This window comes from Malaclemys terrapin, chromosome 1, assembly GCF_027887155.1.
Source record: "Malaclemys terrapin pileata isolate rMalTer1 chromosome 1, rMalTer1.hap1, whole genome shotgun sequence".
NCBI lineage: Eukaryota > Metazoa > Chordata > Testudines > Emydidae > Malaclemys > Malaclemys terrapin.
The window spans coordinates 46,031,157-46,049,190 of NC_071505.1; the positions used below are offsets into that span (position 1 = coordinate 46,031,157).

The window sequence follows — 18,034 nt, forward strand, 5'->3', positions numbered from 1 at the left end:
TCATTTAAAAATTGAATTTTTTAAAATTTCAAATTGTCAAATCAAGGTCTAACTTTTATAATCTCTTACTTAATTTTAATATACAAATTATTAAGCAGTACATTTGCTGCCAAGCTTTAAAATAACCCAAACCACAGAACTGTTAGAAGTCACTGGCTAAGCATCTGGAACCAGAGTTTGTTAAAATGCTAAACTGGCTTTTGACATCAGTAGCCTCTTCTGCAAGAGTAATTTTCTTTTTCAGTTTATTCAACTAGTTCAGTACAGTGACTAATTCACTGTAAGTTAAGAAACCAATTGGAAATTGAACAAGCAGGGAAAACTTGATTTTAATTCATAAATTGGAAAAGAAAAACTAGGTGGGGTGAGATCTAACTGAAACAATCAGTACAATTCACTAACTACAGATACGTTATTTAATGTGTTTGCTTTAAATGTAAAATGTTTTGTCAAACCTTTTGATAAATATATTTTCTTATGTATCCAGTTTGTTAAAGTTGCATGTATTTTTAATTGATTTTTGAATTTCCATCCAAATAGACTTGGCAGATATCACAAGTAAAAATAAATGCAATATTGACCATTTTCTAAATAACAAATGTATACATTTATTCAGATATTGAATTTTAATTGCGCTATATATATATATATATTTTTTTTAAATAGATGCATTGTATTCTCTTGGATAGTTTGGGGCTACATTTTGCTTAGTGTAAAGGCTGTATTTAGTTGCAAATCAACATGTTTTAATAGTTAACAATCAATACAAATAAACCTTTCCTTAGAAAAATAGCTAAAAACTACAAATGCAAAAACATAGTTGAAATCAATTATTTAAATCAAGGTTTTCTGCTTGCTGGTTTAAATCATGATTTTAAATCTATCCACCTTGTCAAGGTTCATAGTGACTAAGTCTTTACCAATGATGTGCTGCCAATATATTAACAGGGAACTTTCACATACTTTACCTCTTGACCGGGGTGGCCAGCCTGAGAAGGAGCCAGAATTTACCAATGTACATAGCTAAAGAGCCACAGTAATACATCAGCAGCCCGCATTAGCCCCCACCCCCAGCACCTCCTGCCCACCGGCAGCCTTGCTGATTAGCACCCCCCTTCCTCGCTCCCCGTGCTTCTCCCCCGATGGAGGGGGGAGGAGCAGGAGCCTTGGGGTAAGGGGTGGAGTGGAGGTGGGGCCTGGAGTTGAGCAGTGGAAAGTTGGCACCCGTAGCTCCAGCCCCGGAGTCAGCACCTATGCAAGGAGCTGCATATTAACTTCTGAAGAGCCGCATGTGGCTCCGGAGCCACAGGCTGGCCACCCCTGCTCTTGACAGTGAATTCTGGTCTGGGGGAGACCACGCTGCTTGCACTGCCCCCTAGTAGCTGCATCCCCTTCCTCCTTTGGCCATGCTTATCAGAAATATCCTAATGAGCTAGGAGAGGAAATATGGTGTACCGAAGAAAGATAGTCTTGTAGTTAAAGCACTGGATGAGGTCTTAGAATATCATGGTTGAGTTTCTGGCTCTGCCATATGGACTTCCAGAGTGACTCTGAACAATCCACTTAATTTTGTCCTTAATTCCCTATCTGTAAAATAGGGACAAGAACATTTCCCTACCTCACAGGGCTACTATAAGATACTGCCGATCTTGTAAGATAAGATAATGTAGGTCATAGAAGAAGGAATATAGGGGAGGTATTGCTGGCTGCAAAGCTGAATTAGATATAGGAGGGGTGTGAGAGGAGGGGAATTTTACTGCTGGGAGGGAAGAAACTAGAGGCAGTATACTAGTATTGATGATCTGTGTAATGTGCTCTGTTACTACAGTGAGTACTATAGAGCAGGAGTTCTCAACCTTTTCCTTTCTGAGGCCGCCCCTGACATGCTATTTAAAAACTCCATGGCCCTGCTGAGCCACAACTGGCTTTCTTCATATAAAAGCCAGGGCCAGCATTGAAGGGTAGCAAGCAGGGCAATTACCCAGGGCCCCAGGCCATTGGGGCACTGCAAAGGCTGCTTCAGCTTTAGCTTCTGGGTGGCAGGGCTCAGAGCCCTGGGCTTCAGTCCCCTGCAGTGGCCTTTGGCTTTCTGCCCTTGGCCCCAGTGAGTTTAACTCTGGTCCTATTTGGTGGCCCCCGCAGGGACCCTGGACCTCTGGTTGAGAACCACTGCTGTAGAGACTTTTAAAAGAAGTAGTGAGAGAGGTTGCGTTTGCATGTGTGAGAATGCAGAACAAGGAAAAGAAGCTTTCAAAGTGACCTACTGCTTTTTTGGCCCCTTGGCATGAGAGCAGATAAGGATGGGGTAGTTCTGGGAAAGGTTGGGCACTTTTTCTAACCTCCAGTGCACAGTTCTGCATGTAGCTTGACCTGAATGTGGAACAGCAAGAACAAAACAAAGGGCATTTAAAATGAAGGGTTTCAAATGTTTACTCTACCACTTTATTTATTTTATTTAATTATTTATTACTGGTGTTTACATATCAAGGCTATTCATTGGTCTATTTGGAAAGAGTTGATGGATTCAGGTGCTGTTGCCAAAATCACTAAAACTAATAGGAATTATAGCCATGTTCATTGTCTCTCAAAGGCAGATGCATGTTGGCTAAGTAGCCTGGGGAAACTTGCCCTGATGTTTTACATGTACAGATACACCTCTACCTCAATATAATGCTGTCCTCGTGAGCCAGAAAAAATCTTACCGTGTTATAGGTGAAACTGCATTATATCAAACTTGCTTTGATTCGCTGGAGTGCGCAGCGCACCCCCCCTCTCCCCTCCCAGAGCGCTGCTTTACAACGTTGTATCAGAATTCGTATTGTATCGGGTCACATTATATCAAGATAGAGATGTAAATAAGGCTCCAGCCTGCATGTTCTTTTCTTTTCACCTGAACTCACTTCGGGGGGGACGACAACTATCTCAATGACAAATTCAAAAACCGAACAAGCAAAGTAATGATAGCTGAAACCAAAGAATTAGAGGTTGGTGTGGGTCATGCACTAATTCCTTTAAAAAAAAAAAAAAAAAAAAGTCCTAAGATACTGTTGTCACCTGCCTAAACTTCACTTTCATTGGGTTTTGAGGTTCTGCTTTCTGAAAATCAAGCTCTTCTAGGGTTTGGCAACTTGGACACCCATAAATTGAGGTATCCATAATCACTAGTCACTTCGAAGATTTAATCCAGTGGTATCTTTCTTTCCTCCTAAGGACTATATACATTTCTCACTCCATCTATTTTCTCCTGTGGAAGGAGCATCCCCAAACTTTCAGATCATAACAACCATGCCCTTTTTCATTGCTTTTCAAAACTAGCTGTAATGAGGGCTTACAGAATTGACCCAATGCTTACCAGCTACACTTACACCCACATGTTCACCCCCCCACACTGGGTTCCTCTGAATGCTTCAACTACAACAGTAGCGGTGTTTTGGGCAACTTTGCTTCTTTTCCCATGCCGGGGAAAACCGCTCATCTGCTCTATTCCCATTTTGAGAAAGTATCACCTGGGCCAGTTTGCTGTCAAATTCTCCTTAAAAAAACGGGATTACAACTTTTGTTCATCTCCTGGTCTTGCTGCCTCCTTCAGTGGAAATAGGCAGCAGTTCTGGTGGCTCTGCTCCTTGGCCACTACAAATTCCTACTCATCATGGACTAGTGAGTGTCTGCAAACAACATCCATAATAACTGACTAAAAGGCTAACTGAAAGTGGATTTGCACAGTGCTGTTCAAATTTCAATGATTTGGCTATTAAAAAGGAGGGAGGGAAATAAAAACTAAAAAGGCTTAGTTCTAGAATCCTCATTGCTCTTGGATTCCCAAGTGATGTTGCCCAAGGGGGAGGTGGTGGTGGTGGGGTTCCTGGTACAATGATTGTGACAATTTCTTCTGGATGTAGACCTTGATACAGTCATTCAAGCCTTTGTCACCTCCCACTTCAGGAGTAATCCCATGTAGACTAACACAGAAGACCTCAGAAACTGCAGTAGGCCATCATATTTTATGCCAATTTATATAGTGGGATTGGTTGAAAAGAGCATAGTGCTTCACTGTTGCGGAGTTTGTACCTGCCTATTTTCTTCTGGGTGCAAGTCAAGGTGTTAATATTAGTCTATCATACTCTATAGCTTGGGTTGTAGCCATCCAGGAGAGTTCCTCTCTCCGTGTGCTGTCGTGATACTTGAGCTCAGCTGAAATATTCAAGTTTAACAGGAGTAGGAAAACAGAAATTGCCATACCAGATCAAACCAGTGCCCAAGTCTAATATCCTTTCTCCTGATTATCAGCTCTTTTTGTGAAATTCTCTAATTATGGAATAACTTTCCTTTGGGAAAGTGCCTATGGTTGGGAAGAAAATCAGTAGCTGGCTTACACACTGAAACAGGAGGACTTACTCCCCTTGCAGAAATTTATTTTACTATATATAACTGGATGATATCTTTCTTATCAAAGTCTGGTCCTGTTTTTGTATTCAGCTGGCTGCTTTGCTTCAATGGAGTCTTGTGGCAATGAGTTCACAAGCTAATTGTGGGTTTTTAAACATAAAAGTACTTCCTTTAATCAATTTTAAATTTAGTATCTTTCAATTTCCTTGTAATGCCCTTTTCTTCCTTTTTTGGGGAAGAGGGGAATAGAATTTTTTTTTTTTTTTTTTTTTACAGCTGATCTATATTGTGCAGTATTATTCACCCATATCATGTCTCCTTTTATTAATCCGCACTCTAAACAATTATTTCAGCATCTACTCACACAAGTTTTCCATGCATTTTTAATTGTTTTTGTTGCCTGTCTTTTGGACCTTTTTTCTGCCATGTCTTTCTTTTATTAGATGGGGTGACCTGTACTTGATTTACATATCCATGGGCTGTTGAGCAATTTTTAGTGGAGGGATCTTAGCTGTGGAATTAAATTTCTCTTGTTGGTCTGAAAATACTCTTTTTTTCCCACCTTTAGGGCAGGCCTCATCTGTTAGAGGCTTTTCTGTGATTGGGAGTGTTTGTTTACCTACTCTACTAGTCTTTTGTATTTGTATTTATTTGATTTTTAACTTTCTTTTGTGCAATTGCCCTGAGACCCTGTATATGGAATCATTTGATAGGATGAAAAATAAAGTTATTTGTCAGACTTTTAGTTGACAATGTGAAGCCCCAAGACAGCTAAAATACAAATGCTTAACTTTGACTGAATTTGACTTCAGTGGGTCTACTTGCTTAAAGTTAAGCACATGCATAAGTCTTTGCAGGAGTTGGCCCTTTGAAAGAAAAATGGTTTGAGAACAGCACGTACTGGTAAACTCCTCACACTTCATCTTAAATAAAAAGGGGTAAAACTACTTGATACTCACCTTGAACCTGCTTGTCACAATTCAGATCATGTCAAATCTTTACAACACAATAATAAACTTTAGAAAAACATGGTCTGTGGTGGAAATGCTGACAGAAACTAGCACTATTATCATGCCCTTTCTCTCTTGTTTTTGCTTTGCAGTTTTATCTTTGTTTTCCCCCCTCCTACTGTAACCATACCTGCATTTAAATAGTGTATTCATTCATCAATTGTACTTCTCTTACAGAAAAGAGAGTTTGATGTGGATAATCTGAGCAAGCCAGAACTGCGGATGCTCCTTAGTGTAATGGAAGGGGAACTGGAAGCACGGGATCTTGTAATTGAAGCCTTGAGGGTAAGTTACTGTGGTGGTGTGTTTGTGTTTTTTTTTTTTTTTTTTTTAAAGATATCCTATGAATAACATTGCTGAAGTCGACGTACTTAGACCTATTTACTGTGGTGAGTCGACTGCTGCTGCTCCCCCATTGACTCTGCCTGCACCTCTCACCGCGGTGGAGTACAGGAGTTGACGGAAGAGTGCTCGGGAGTGGGTTGATTGCTGCCCACCAATCCGGCGGGTAGTGTAGGCATACCTTTAGTAAAAAGGTATAAATTGTGATGTGTAAGGCTCTTTAGCTGTTCAGACCCTAGCACTCACAAAATGCTTTCTTGGCTAAGTGGTAATTGCTTTGTTCCCAAACCATCTTAACAAAATATACAGTAATTGAATTTGGAATTTGAAAGGGTAAAGCATGGGGTAAAATAATGGAATTTAAAGAGAATGTTATGTTGCATCATACTCCATTTGCAATAGGTGGGAATAATTTTAAAGAAGGGCTGTCAATCACAGTTAATTCACGTGATTAACTCAAAACAAATTAACTCAATTAAAAAAAGAATCACAGATTTTATCACACTGTTAAGCAATAATACCAATTTAAATTTATTAAATATTTTTGGGTGGATTTCTACATTTTTCAAATATATTGATTTCAGTTACAACACAGAATACAGAGTGTACAGTGCTCTGATTACAAATATTCACACTAAAAAAAGCATGAGGTGAAGTAAAAATTTTTTTTACTGTGCAAATATTTGTAATCAAAATAATGAGTACTGTAAACTTTGTATTCTGTGTAATTGAAATCAATATATTTGAAAATGTAGAAAACATCCACAAACATTATATTAGTGGTGCTTTGTTTTTGTTTAACAGTGCAATTAAAATCTATTTGTATTTTAATCTCATGACTAATCGCAATTTTTAAAAATATATTAAATTGAATCCATTCTTCATTTGTTTCAGCAGTCTTGATGCTTGGATGTAACAAATGTTTAGTGGGCATTGCCAGTCTTCTGAAGTGGGAGTGGAGATGAAATGGGAAGGTCATGTCAATGTAGAAAAGGGTGTATGCCAGGATATAAACTTCTGATTTCCGATTAAAACTAGTTACTCCTAGTATACAGGGTGCTAATGACATGAAAGGTCCTTAACCTACATTTGAAATGGCAAATGTAATTGCTTCTAAAATAACTTTTTTTTAAAAAGACTGACTACCTAATCTGAGTGATGCTAAACTTTGTCTTAGTCTTTTTTTTTTTTTTTTTTTTTTTTTTTTTTTTGTGGAACACTATTTGCATAATTTAATTCAAATCTTATATTTTGTATAAATAGTTTTTATATTTATAGTATCCATTTTGATTTCTAAATAAATTTAGAAAAAGATTCTTAAATATCATGCTAGTTAAATATTGCTTCCTCACCGAATATCTTAATGATATTTATCACTGAAACTTTCCTTAAATAAAATATTGAAAATGTGAAGCTCTTTCCATTAGATTGTCTTAAATTGACATAATTCTTAAGGTAACATTTGGGAAATACTGGACATATTGGAAAATTGAATTTATGAAAAGGTTTTGTGGTTTTTGTTTTTTTGTGATTGGATGGTACTTTTGGCTTAAAATGGAAAGGAATAGAAGGCAGGCTTAATGTTTTGGATACTGGTTTGTTACGTAAAAGTACGAAACCAATGTCCCTTAAACAAAACGCTTTTCTGGTAGCTTATGAAAATCAGAATTTCAGCTGCAGCATATAGAAGGGTCTATTTGAATATGGAAAACTTCTAATTGATCTGTGTTTTCTCTGGGAACATGGAAATTTTGCCTTGTTTAATGGTATCAAAACTCTTTAATGCTAGTAGTCCAAGCAGGTGACCTAGTAGTGGGCAAAACTGACTTTTTATATGTCCACATACAAGAATGATTTTAATAAAGTGAATGTCTTTAACTACCATTTTTGCTAATTAGTACATGTTGTGTCCATCTTCCTTCTATAGTTATAACAGCTTAATTTACTGGACCAAAAATTTCTTTAGGCTATTAACAATGTACTGAATTCATGAGCAGAACAAAGCTGTAGATGTGTTTTTCCAGCTGAGTGCAATTCATGTCCTGCTTGTTAATACTGTACCGTGGAAGGCTACAGTTCCACATGATGTATCATCTTAAGAGAACTGAGTATTTTCAGATTCCTACTGTGTAGATTTTTTTTTTTAAGAAACTACATTAATAAAGCACTTTGATTCCTTGCTAAATCTACTGTCATGCATTTTGAACAAAATAACACAAACATGAGTGGGGGAAAAATGTTAATTGCTGCTAAACGACTTCCTGATAAAGGCACAAACTATTTCAATATTCACTTAATTGCTGCACGCTGCTAATCATTTGCATGTTTTTACAGCATGTTAACATTATGGCAAATAGAGTAATCATTTAATAGATTAATATCGATATTCAGCTTATTACCTATAACAGGTTATATTTGTTGAACCTAGAAATGTCTTATGAAGGCTTATAGCTCTAATTGTAAGAAGCTATAATTTAAGTAGCATGATTGGCTCAGATAAAACAAGGAAATGATTTTAATTCTAAATGATAGCAGGTGAACCAGTTAATCTTCATTTCAGATCTTGAAATATAGCCATGTGCCAATATTCCTTTATTAATCTGAAAACATTGACACCTATCTTGACTCACTTATAGCCTAAAATGGCATTTTATGAGCAGCTAGGTTTAACTTTTTGTGGCCCAGACTCTCCCATTCCTTAATGCATGAAAATCACATTTAAAGTGATAACCTAATTTTGTGTTGGCCAGGTGCTATTGAAATTTTAAAATTAATGACCTGGAAGAAAACATAAAAACAGTACTGATAAAGTTTGAAGATGCCACAAAGATTGGTGGAGTGATAAATAACAATCACTGATACAGCATGATCTGTATCACTTGCTAAGATGGGCAGAAGCAAACTGTTTCAATAAGTCAAATGTAAGGCCATACATCTAGGAACAAAGAGTGCAGACCACACTTACAGTATGGGGGAACTTGATCTTGGGAAATGGTGACTCTGTTTATTGGGAATCGTGGATAAATCAGATGAACATGAGCTCTCAGTGGGCATGTCTGTACTATAAGCCCAGGCTCAAACTCCACCATGAGCCTAACCCCTCCCTCTGGGTACGTCTTCGCTACCTGCCGTATCGGCGGGTAGCAATCTATTTATCTGGGATCGATATATCGCGTCTCGTTAAGATGTGATATCTATCTCCGAAAGCACTCACCGTCAACTCCAGAACTCCACCAGAGTGAGTGGCGGTAGCGCAGTCGACGGGGGAGCGCGGCCATCGATCCCGCGCCGTCTGGACTCCAGGTAATTCGATCCAAGATACTTCAAGTATTTGCGTAGCTGAAGTTGCGTATCTTGGATCGATTTTCCCCCCTTCCCCTCCCCCCAGTGTAGACCAGCCCTAAGTCTATATACAGTTCTGTCTGACTCCATACCATCACGGACTGGTCCAAGAGGATGCATTTTTGTAATGAACGTATGGTTGACGTTCTGGACAGGTTAACAAGCAGGTGCAGTACCAAAGAGAGAAGGATTCTCAAGAAGTGGAGAGGCAGACGGAAAGGCACAGACAGGCTACAGAGTTCTAGGACAGAACTGCAGTACATGAGCAAATACTTGTATTGCAGTTTCTGGAATAGGAATGTACGTTGATGGAAAAGGCCAAGCCCAGCAAAAGACCTGTCTGAACATCTGTTTTTGCTAAGGCCCTCGAGTTCAGGCTTCTGTTGCACCCATACCAGGGTCTGAGTCCCCTCTCCTCAGGAATACCCAACCATGGAATTGTCCAAAGTAGCCTATGCAAGTGGCTCTTAACAAAAGCAGCAGGGCAGGGGAAATCTACTCCCAGCATACTTCCACCTCCATGCTGACCCTCTCCCTCATTTATCCAGCCTCTCTTGCAGTCCACCACCTCCCTGGGGGCCTATACACCCATACAGTGGCAGCAAGTGCATGCTAAATGCACAAGGAAAGGAGAACATGCCAGGGGACATAAATAAACCAAAAAGCGCAAACAAAATCCCCTAATTTTGCATTTTGTTTGTGGTGTTGGCTTATTGCTACTGTTTTGGTGTTCTAATGGCAGCTGGCCTGTCTGGCAATGCTTCAACATTTGTTTTTGTAATTTAAGAAATTTATTATTGCTGTCACTACATCACATTTTATGTGATTGTTGAATAATAAAGATAAATACAGGGTAAGGCACAATGGGTAGGTTGTATCCAACACTTATTTAATACAACTGTGTACCTCAATCAATACTGCAAATGCAGTTTCTCCCCATTACATTAACAAACCTCTCATCCATAATCCATAATAATGAATACCCATCTGTTCATTGTGTACTGTGACAGTACCCTTTCCCTCCCCCCCCCCCCCCTTAATTTTGTGGTGTGGTAGTACCTCCTTTACTGTAAACTTACAAAAACATTCATAAACATACTGTTCTCCCCCTTCCCTTGGCCTATGCAAGTCCATAATGTGGGAGCACAGAGCATTTCTGATTTCTGTTGACTGGGTGTATCCTGCTTCAGCTGTGACCAATGCACTTTCTGACTGAGTGTACTGGTTCAGCAATCCATTACTGTCATAGGTCCATTCAGGGCAAATGGCTCATCTTTGTTTTCACAAAGATTTTGCAGAGCACAGCAAGCCACAGTAATGCAGACATCATTGATGACACTGGGGTTCAAGTAGGCATCAGTGGGATTTCAAGCTGCCAATCAGGCAGAAACCCCTGGCATCATGAACATTTCCTATGCAGCCCATGTTAGTGTCCATAAATCTGCCTCTGTGGTTCACAAGGGCCTGCATAATAGAGTAGTACTCTGTGCTTCAGGTACTCATGTGCTTCTTGAGAAGGGTAAATTGTGTGTGTAGTTTGGAAAGTCCATTCTCTCAAAGTCAGCAGTTATTTAACGGATTTGTTTATGCTCTCCACCTTTAGGTATAATCACATGCCTGATCACATCAGACTGTGCCCTGGCCACCCTTTTACCCACAGTTGACTTTCCAACACCAAACTAGTTAGCAATAGACCTGTCTGGGGTAGCAAGCTTTTAGACAGTTATAGAAACCTGCTTCTGGACTGACATGGCCATCCTCTTATATGTGTCACAGTGCTGGGGAGTCGGGGCAAGCTGCTCACAAAGCTCCAAAAATGTAGCTCTTTTTCATGTGAAAACTCTGGACCCACTGTTGGTCATCAGAGGTCCACAGGACTGTGATATCCTGCCAGTCTGCTCTTGTAGCCCTGCTTCAAAAGCACTGGTCTACATAGTGTCATCAACAGCTATGCTAAGAGTCCTGAGCAGCATCAGCCAGTTTGTCTTCCATGTTTGTATTGTTTAGCTTCCTCTTTCTCCTGCTCTATTAGCTCTTTCAGATGCCTTTGGTGGGTCATAAAATGCTGCCAAACTGTCCACCAGCATCTTGTGAAAGTTCTGCCCGCTTCCTGAAACAGGAGTGAAAGCCCAAGCAAGAGAAGCTCTTCAAAATGGTGACTTCTTCATGTTGCTGGCTCTGCTTGCTGGGAGTATGCAGAGCCAAAAGACAGCTCTGCATAATCTGTTGGGAATTTGGTAGGCTGTGACAATCAAGGTTTCCCACGCTGCACCATGAACAAAAGGCTAAGAGTGACCACATCTCAAGAGAGCACTAGAAGTCTGGGTTATGGTTGGTTGGACTTGGGTTTGCATACTACAATGTGGATGCTGGAGTCCCTGTGTCAGGCCCAGTCTCAAGTGTGCATGCTCTGTAGTCCTGAGTTCCACTAACCCCAGGGTTATGTTGTAGTGCAAATGTAGCCGGTGTGATGCTGTGGCTAAAACAGCTATTAGGAATCTTGAGTAGGAGTAGGGAGATTATATTACCTCCTGTATTTGGCACTGGTGTGATCACTGCTGGAATATTGTATCCACTCTGGTGTCCATGCTTCAAGAAGGATATTGAAAAATTGGGGAGGGTTCAGAGAAGAGCCCCTAGGGTGATTAAAGGATTGGCAAACAGAGAAAGACTGAACTCCTGGAGTCTCTATTTAGCTTATCATAAAGAAGGTTAAGAGGTGATTTGGTTCTGTCTGGCATGCAAAAATATAACAAGTTCAAGTGGATGGAGGCTGAAGCTAGATGAATTCAGGATAGATATAAGGCACGAAAATCAACAGTAAGGGTAATTAACCATTGGAACAACTTATCAAGGGTTGTGCTGGATTCTCCATCACTCTACATTTTAAAATCCAGATTGAATGCTTTTCTAAAAGTTTTATGCCCTAGTTCAAGTGTGAATTAATTCAGGGAAGTCATGGCCTGTATTATGCAGGAGATCAGAGTAGATCACAATTATTCAGATTCTAAGCACTTTGTCCATTGTTTGGAAGTGTGGGTTCAGACCATAGTTAATGTTGTGATCAGATTTGCATTTAAAGCAGGTTATTGATTATGATCAGAGCAATTTCCCTGAACATGAAGACTTATGTGGTATACAGGGGAGACTTTTTTCTCTCTCTCCCTAATGTATGCATTTAACTCCAGCCTATGCAACTAAGAATTGTGTGCCCATGTTAAGGGGAGAACATGGGAGGGAAGGTGGTCTTTTACTTGAGCTGTGGGACTGGGAGAAAGGACAACTGAGTTCTGTTACTGTCATCACCACTAACTCTATGCTGGTCTAAATCGTGAGTTACTCCGCACTAGAAGGGTGCCCATTCTAGTGGACATGGGCCAGGCAGTGCGCAAAATGCTCATGTGGACCCCACTGGTATACATTTTATAAAAAAAAAAAAAAAAAAAAATCCCTACTGTGCATTAACATAGCCCATTTCAAACAGAACTATATTAATGAGCACCGGGGAACTTTTAGTACATGGCACCTGTTCATCATGCTGGCATTTAGCATGCAACATGCTAGCATTTACACCCCTCTAGTGTGGACTAACACACTGTGTAAATAAGCCCTATGTGACGTTGGACAAGGCACTCATTTTTATCATTTAAATATGGATAGTATCTACCTGCCTCTTGGAGTCAATGAAGTTTTAATGTTTTTGTAAAGTACATTTAGATCCTTGGATGAACTGAAGGTGGTAGTGTTGTTTTCCTGAGAATGGAACCATAAAAGATAAATACTATAGTTACTGCTGGTTTTCCCATTTAATTAAGTCATTTACATTATTCCTTTAAAGGGTTGTTTTTTTTTTGTTTTTGGTTTTTTAATATTGAACATAGCTGGAACTTTGTTTAGAAAGGAAGTAATAACATTAATTTCTTTTTGTCTGTGTAAGTCTCTGTAGGTGGTAAATGAGTTGAATATGAAAATTTGCATTTCACATGATGCTATGATGTGCATGTAATTAGAGTGCAAGACTTACAATGACTTCCTACTATGGATACTTTAATTTACTGCAGCACATGGGATTAGAATAAATTCTGTTGATTTTCAGAAAAAATTACCACTATGGATTTATTGCAAACATAACTCAAACTTTAATGCCAGAAGGGACCATCATGATCCTCTAGTCTGACCTCCTGCATGCTGCAGGACATAGAATCTCACCAACCCACTCCTGTAATAGACCCATAATTTCTGGCTGAATTACTGAAGTTGTCATAACATGATTTAAAGACTTCAAGTTAGAGAGAATCCACTATTTACTCTAGTTTAAACCTGCACATGATCTGTGCCCTATGCTGCAGAGGAAGGCAAAAAAAGACCAGGGTCTTTGCCCATCTGATCCAGGGGGGAAAAAATCCATCCTGACACCAAATATGGTGATCTGTTGGCAAGACCCACCAGCCAGACACCTGCGGAAGAATTTTCTGTAGTAACTCAGCCCTCCCCATCTAGTGTCCCATCTCTGGCCATTGGGGATATTTACTACTAGCAGTTGCAGATAAGTCACATGCCATTGTAGGTAGTCTCATCATACCATCCCCACCAATTTACCAAGCTCAGTCTTGAAGCCAGTTAGGTTTTTTTGCCCCCACTTCTTCCCTTAGAAGGCTGTTCCAGAACTTCAGTCATTGGATGGTTAGAAACCTTTGCCTAACTTAAAGCTTAAACTTGTTGATGGCCAGTTTATATCCAATGGTTCTTGTGTCCACGTTGGTGCTTAAATTAAAGAACTCCTCTCCCTCCCTGGTATTTATTCCTCTGCTGAATTTGTGAGGAGCAATTACATCTCCCCTTAGCCTTCTTTTGGGTAGGCTAAACAAGCCAAGCTCTTTGAGTCTCCTCTCACAAGGTAGGCTTTCCATTCCTCAGATCATCCTAGTAGCCCTTCTCTGCATCTGTTCCAGTTGTAATTAAGCTTTCTTAAACTTGGGAGAGCAGAATTTCACACGGTATTCCAAATGAAGTCTCACCAGTGCCTTGTACAATGGTACTAACACTTCCCTGTGTCTACTGGAAATACCTTGCCCGATGCATCTTAGGACTGCACTAGCCTTTTTCATGGCTGCATCACATTGGTGGCTCATAATCCTCCTGTGATCAACCAGTACACCCAGATCTTTATCTTCCTCTGCTTCCAATATGCATCCCCATCTTATAGCAAAAATTCTTGTTGTTAGTCCTTAAGTGCATGACTTTGCACTATTAAATTTCATCCCATTTCTATTACTCCTGTTTTCAATGTTGTCCAGATCTTCTTGCATGATATTCCAGTCCTCCTCCACATTGACAATTCCTTTGTGTCATCCACAAATTTTATTAGCACACTCCCACTTCTTATTCCAAGGTCATTAATGAAAATGTTAAATAAGATTGGTCTCAAGACCGATCCCTGAGGAACTCCATTAGTAACCGCCCTCCAGCCTGACAGTTCAGGTTGTCTCCACTTTACCCAGTTTCTTATCCACCTTTCAATTCTCATATTAATCCCCATCTTTTTCAATTTAACTAAGAATTTCCCATGTGGAACTGTATCAAATACCTTACTGGAATCCAGGTAGATAGGTATACTGCATTTCCTTTGTCTAAAAATCAGTTATCTCCTCAAAGTAGGAGATCAGGTTGGTTTGTCAAGAGCTACGTTTTGTAAAACCATATTGTGTGTAATCCCAATTATAGGTAAATCGTATGTCCTTAACTCCTTTTCTCTTTTTTTCAAAATTCGATCCAGGACCTTGCATACAATTTGATGTCAAACTAACAGGTCTGTAGTTTCCCAGATCACTTTTTTCTTTTCTAAAAAAATATACTAGCAATTCTCCAGTCCCTGAGTTTACAAGTTCATTAAAAATCCTAGTATTGGGCTTGCAATTTCTTGTGCCAGTTCCTTTAATGTTCTTGGCTGGAGATTATTCAAGCACCCTGATTTGGTTCCATTAAACTCCTTGAGTTTGATTTCCACCTTTAGATATGGTAATTTCTACTTCCATATCCTCATTTCTGTTAGCTATCCTGCCACTACCCCATTGCCTCAGTTTTTAGTAAGGGTAATGAGGAGCTAAGTATTCAGTCAGGTGTTGGGCCATGTCCAGGTAATCTTTAATTTTCACCCTATCTTCAGTGTTTAGTGGTCCCACTTCTTCACTTGTGTGGTGGGTGTGTGGGGTGTGTGTTTTTTTTTTTTTTTTTTTTTCAAATTTGTATAGCTATAGAATCTTTTATTATTGGTTTTATTTTTTTCTGCAAGGTCCAACACTGCATGGCTTTTGGCATTTCTCATTCTTTCCCTGCACTTTCTGATGTGCAAGAGGTAGCTTTCCTTGCTGATCTAGCCGATCTTCCATTCCTTCTGCTTTCTCATAACCTGTTTCAGATGCTTGTTCATCCAGTTTGAGCTGTAATCCTTCCCCAGGAATTTTTTCCCCTTGCTTGGGATTCAGGCTTCAAAAAGTTGCTGTAACTTTGACTTGGAATTACTTTAAGCCGCCTCCACATTCAGATCCTTGAGTGCTAAGCTGATTTCCCAATTATCCAACCGTTTCCCCCAATGTGTTGACTTGGTTTTTTGTTTTTTTTTTCTAGCTTCCAAATGCTAGTGGTAAAGTGGTAGAAAATGAAAAAAGGAGACAGTCACTTTGAGGTCATTCAGCAGAGAAGGCTTGGCTGAAACAGTGATGGGAGTCTTAGTGAAGGTGCAGGATCCACCTCCGTGTATAACTCAAACTACATAATCACCCTTCTAGTGTGGACTAACTCATCATTTAGACAAGCCCTTCACTAAGTAGTTTGCCTTTGAGAAGCGTATGCACTGCCTGACAGTAAGGAGGAAACTTTGTACATGCAAATAACTTCTAAAGTGCTATGGGCTTAACGGACCCAGAAGGGGGCGGTTCATTGGAAATGGGGATCGGGGGGGGGAGAAAAGGAGGGAGATGCAACAGACTGAGGGCTGACAGAGCCCCAGCCTGAGACCCCAACTTCTTTCCCCTCCCCTACCACCCACCCCAATTTTATATCAAACTACTGTCTCCCCATTTTCTCCCCCCCCTCAACTTTTCCCTCCCAGCAAGCAGTTGTGTGTGCCTGCTCCAGGTTTTAAGAAGGCCCTGCTTCTCCTGGGCATGCATATCTGAGACCCCCCCCCACTCCCTCCTCCATGGATCTCCAGGTAAACTGGGATCGGGGGGAGGGGGGTCTGAGGGTATCACAAATTTAAACTTCTGAAAACCAGGGAATATGAAGTTAGTGTACATCACCACCCGTGGGGTGGGAAATGGACTGTGTGTCAGGGGCATGACTGGTGAGGGCCTGGCTGAAGTAGGGGTTGGGGGCTTAGGGAAAGCATGGGACCCATCTTGGTGGACCACTAAAGCTATATAATCAAGGAAATGTGCTGAGACAGAGATGATTTCCTGCAATATCCTGGATAAGCCATATTGAATTTTTAAGTATGTTAGAAGCTCATAGTATTAAAATTGCAAATGTTTGTTTTGTGGAAGGGTATGTAAGATCTGGGGGTAGGGGGAAAAGATGACCAGTCTAAATCCTGGGGAATAGTACAAGCTTCAAAGGACTATATTTTTGAAACAATGGGCTAGACAAGAATGAAGTTTTAAAGTTAAGTGGGTTTTCCAAGAAATCTCTAGGGGGAGGTGTATGCAAATGTACCCCCTCTAGGTATGCACTGCCTTTTTGAAGCTTCACTGGGAGAAGGGAACCTTTGTCTGCTGATCACCTGTTGTACGTGGACAATATCAGAGGCCCAATCTGTATAAAGGAGTGACTCTCGTACTAATTGGCATGCTTGTTCTGAGCTAAGATGGCTATTAATTTGTAAGCCCAGAAAAACTCCTTGGTGGAGTTTGAAGGACTGATCACCTGCCAGAGTCCGTTTTGAAGTTGGTGATCTCCAGTAGGCTTAAACAATAAAAGAACCTACACGCCTGCTAATGTCTTCTCTGTAATGATTTCACTTAATAAATGTGCTTGCTTAGAAAGATCTGTGTGGTACCTTGTAATTGTGGGCAATTAAACTGTTTCTCTTTGAAGAGAAAAGCAAAGCAGGCCTGCTTAGTAGTCTGACTTGCTGGGGAACTTAGTGAAGACAGGGAACTGTGCAGCTGGGTAAAACCCTGGTCCTAGGGGAAGGAGAGACCGTTGTGGAGCCTAGAGTGGATGCCCTGGCTGAACTGGGGTGAGAGGGGAGAGGGAGGGAGAAAGAAAGGAAATATGTAAATCCTCCAGTAAGTGAACTGGAAATAGTAGAGTGGGGGAGATGCAGGGAGATATGTCTCTCTTGCATACTTGAAGTTATAGTAACCACTATGGAATAAAACGGTCAGGATTTTAGGACACAGACCATGCAGCCTCAGTCAGTCACTACACCCTACAACCATTTCAAGGTGCTATTTTCCCCATCCTACTGGAGCAAGCGCACAGGAGCGGGATGGACCTAGATTTCAGGGATCTGAGTTTTGCTAAACTCCTTGTTCTGGAATGGCATAAGATAACACAGGGTAACCTCAATTCTGTGTTAATGAAGGTTCTTAGTGAATATACACGTTTATATATGAGACACCAATATCCCATGAACATTTTCCAAAGAGTGTTTCTATTTGAAAACCAGTCTTGTTTTCCTCTGTCATATATTATAAACAGATTTGTATGAGATTAGGATCTTCATTAAATTGGAAAGACCAAAGGATCCTGAACTGATACAGATTTTTCCAATAACACCGTAAGTGGAGGAAACACTACTGTTTGGTCTACACTTAAATAAGAACATTGGTCAGATGTGAAAAATCCATACACCCTCCCCCATATAACTATGCCAATGTAACCTGCAGAGCAGATGCAGCTGTGTCAACAGAAGAATATCTGTTGCAACATAGCTACCATTGTTTTTGGAG

At 40.2% G+C, this 18,034-nt stretch overlaps 1 protein-coding gene across 1 annotated transcript in view; it reads left to right on the plus strand.

Moving 5' to 3' along the window:
* The window catches only part of CTTNBP2 (cortactin binding protein 2), a 193,730-nt gene that overhangs the window by 13,045 nt on the left and 162,651 nt on the right, over nt 1-18,034 (plus strand). Inside the window, 1 exon segment of the mRNA XM_054023582.1 lies at nt 5,574-5,681. Within this exon segment, the coding sequence (XP_053879557.1) occupies nt 5,574-5,681 (108 nt within the window).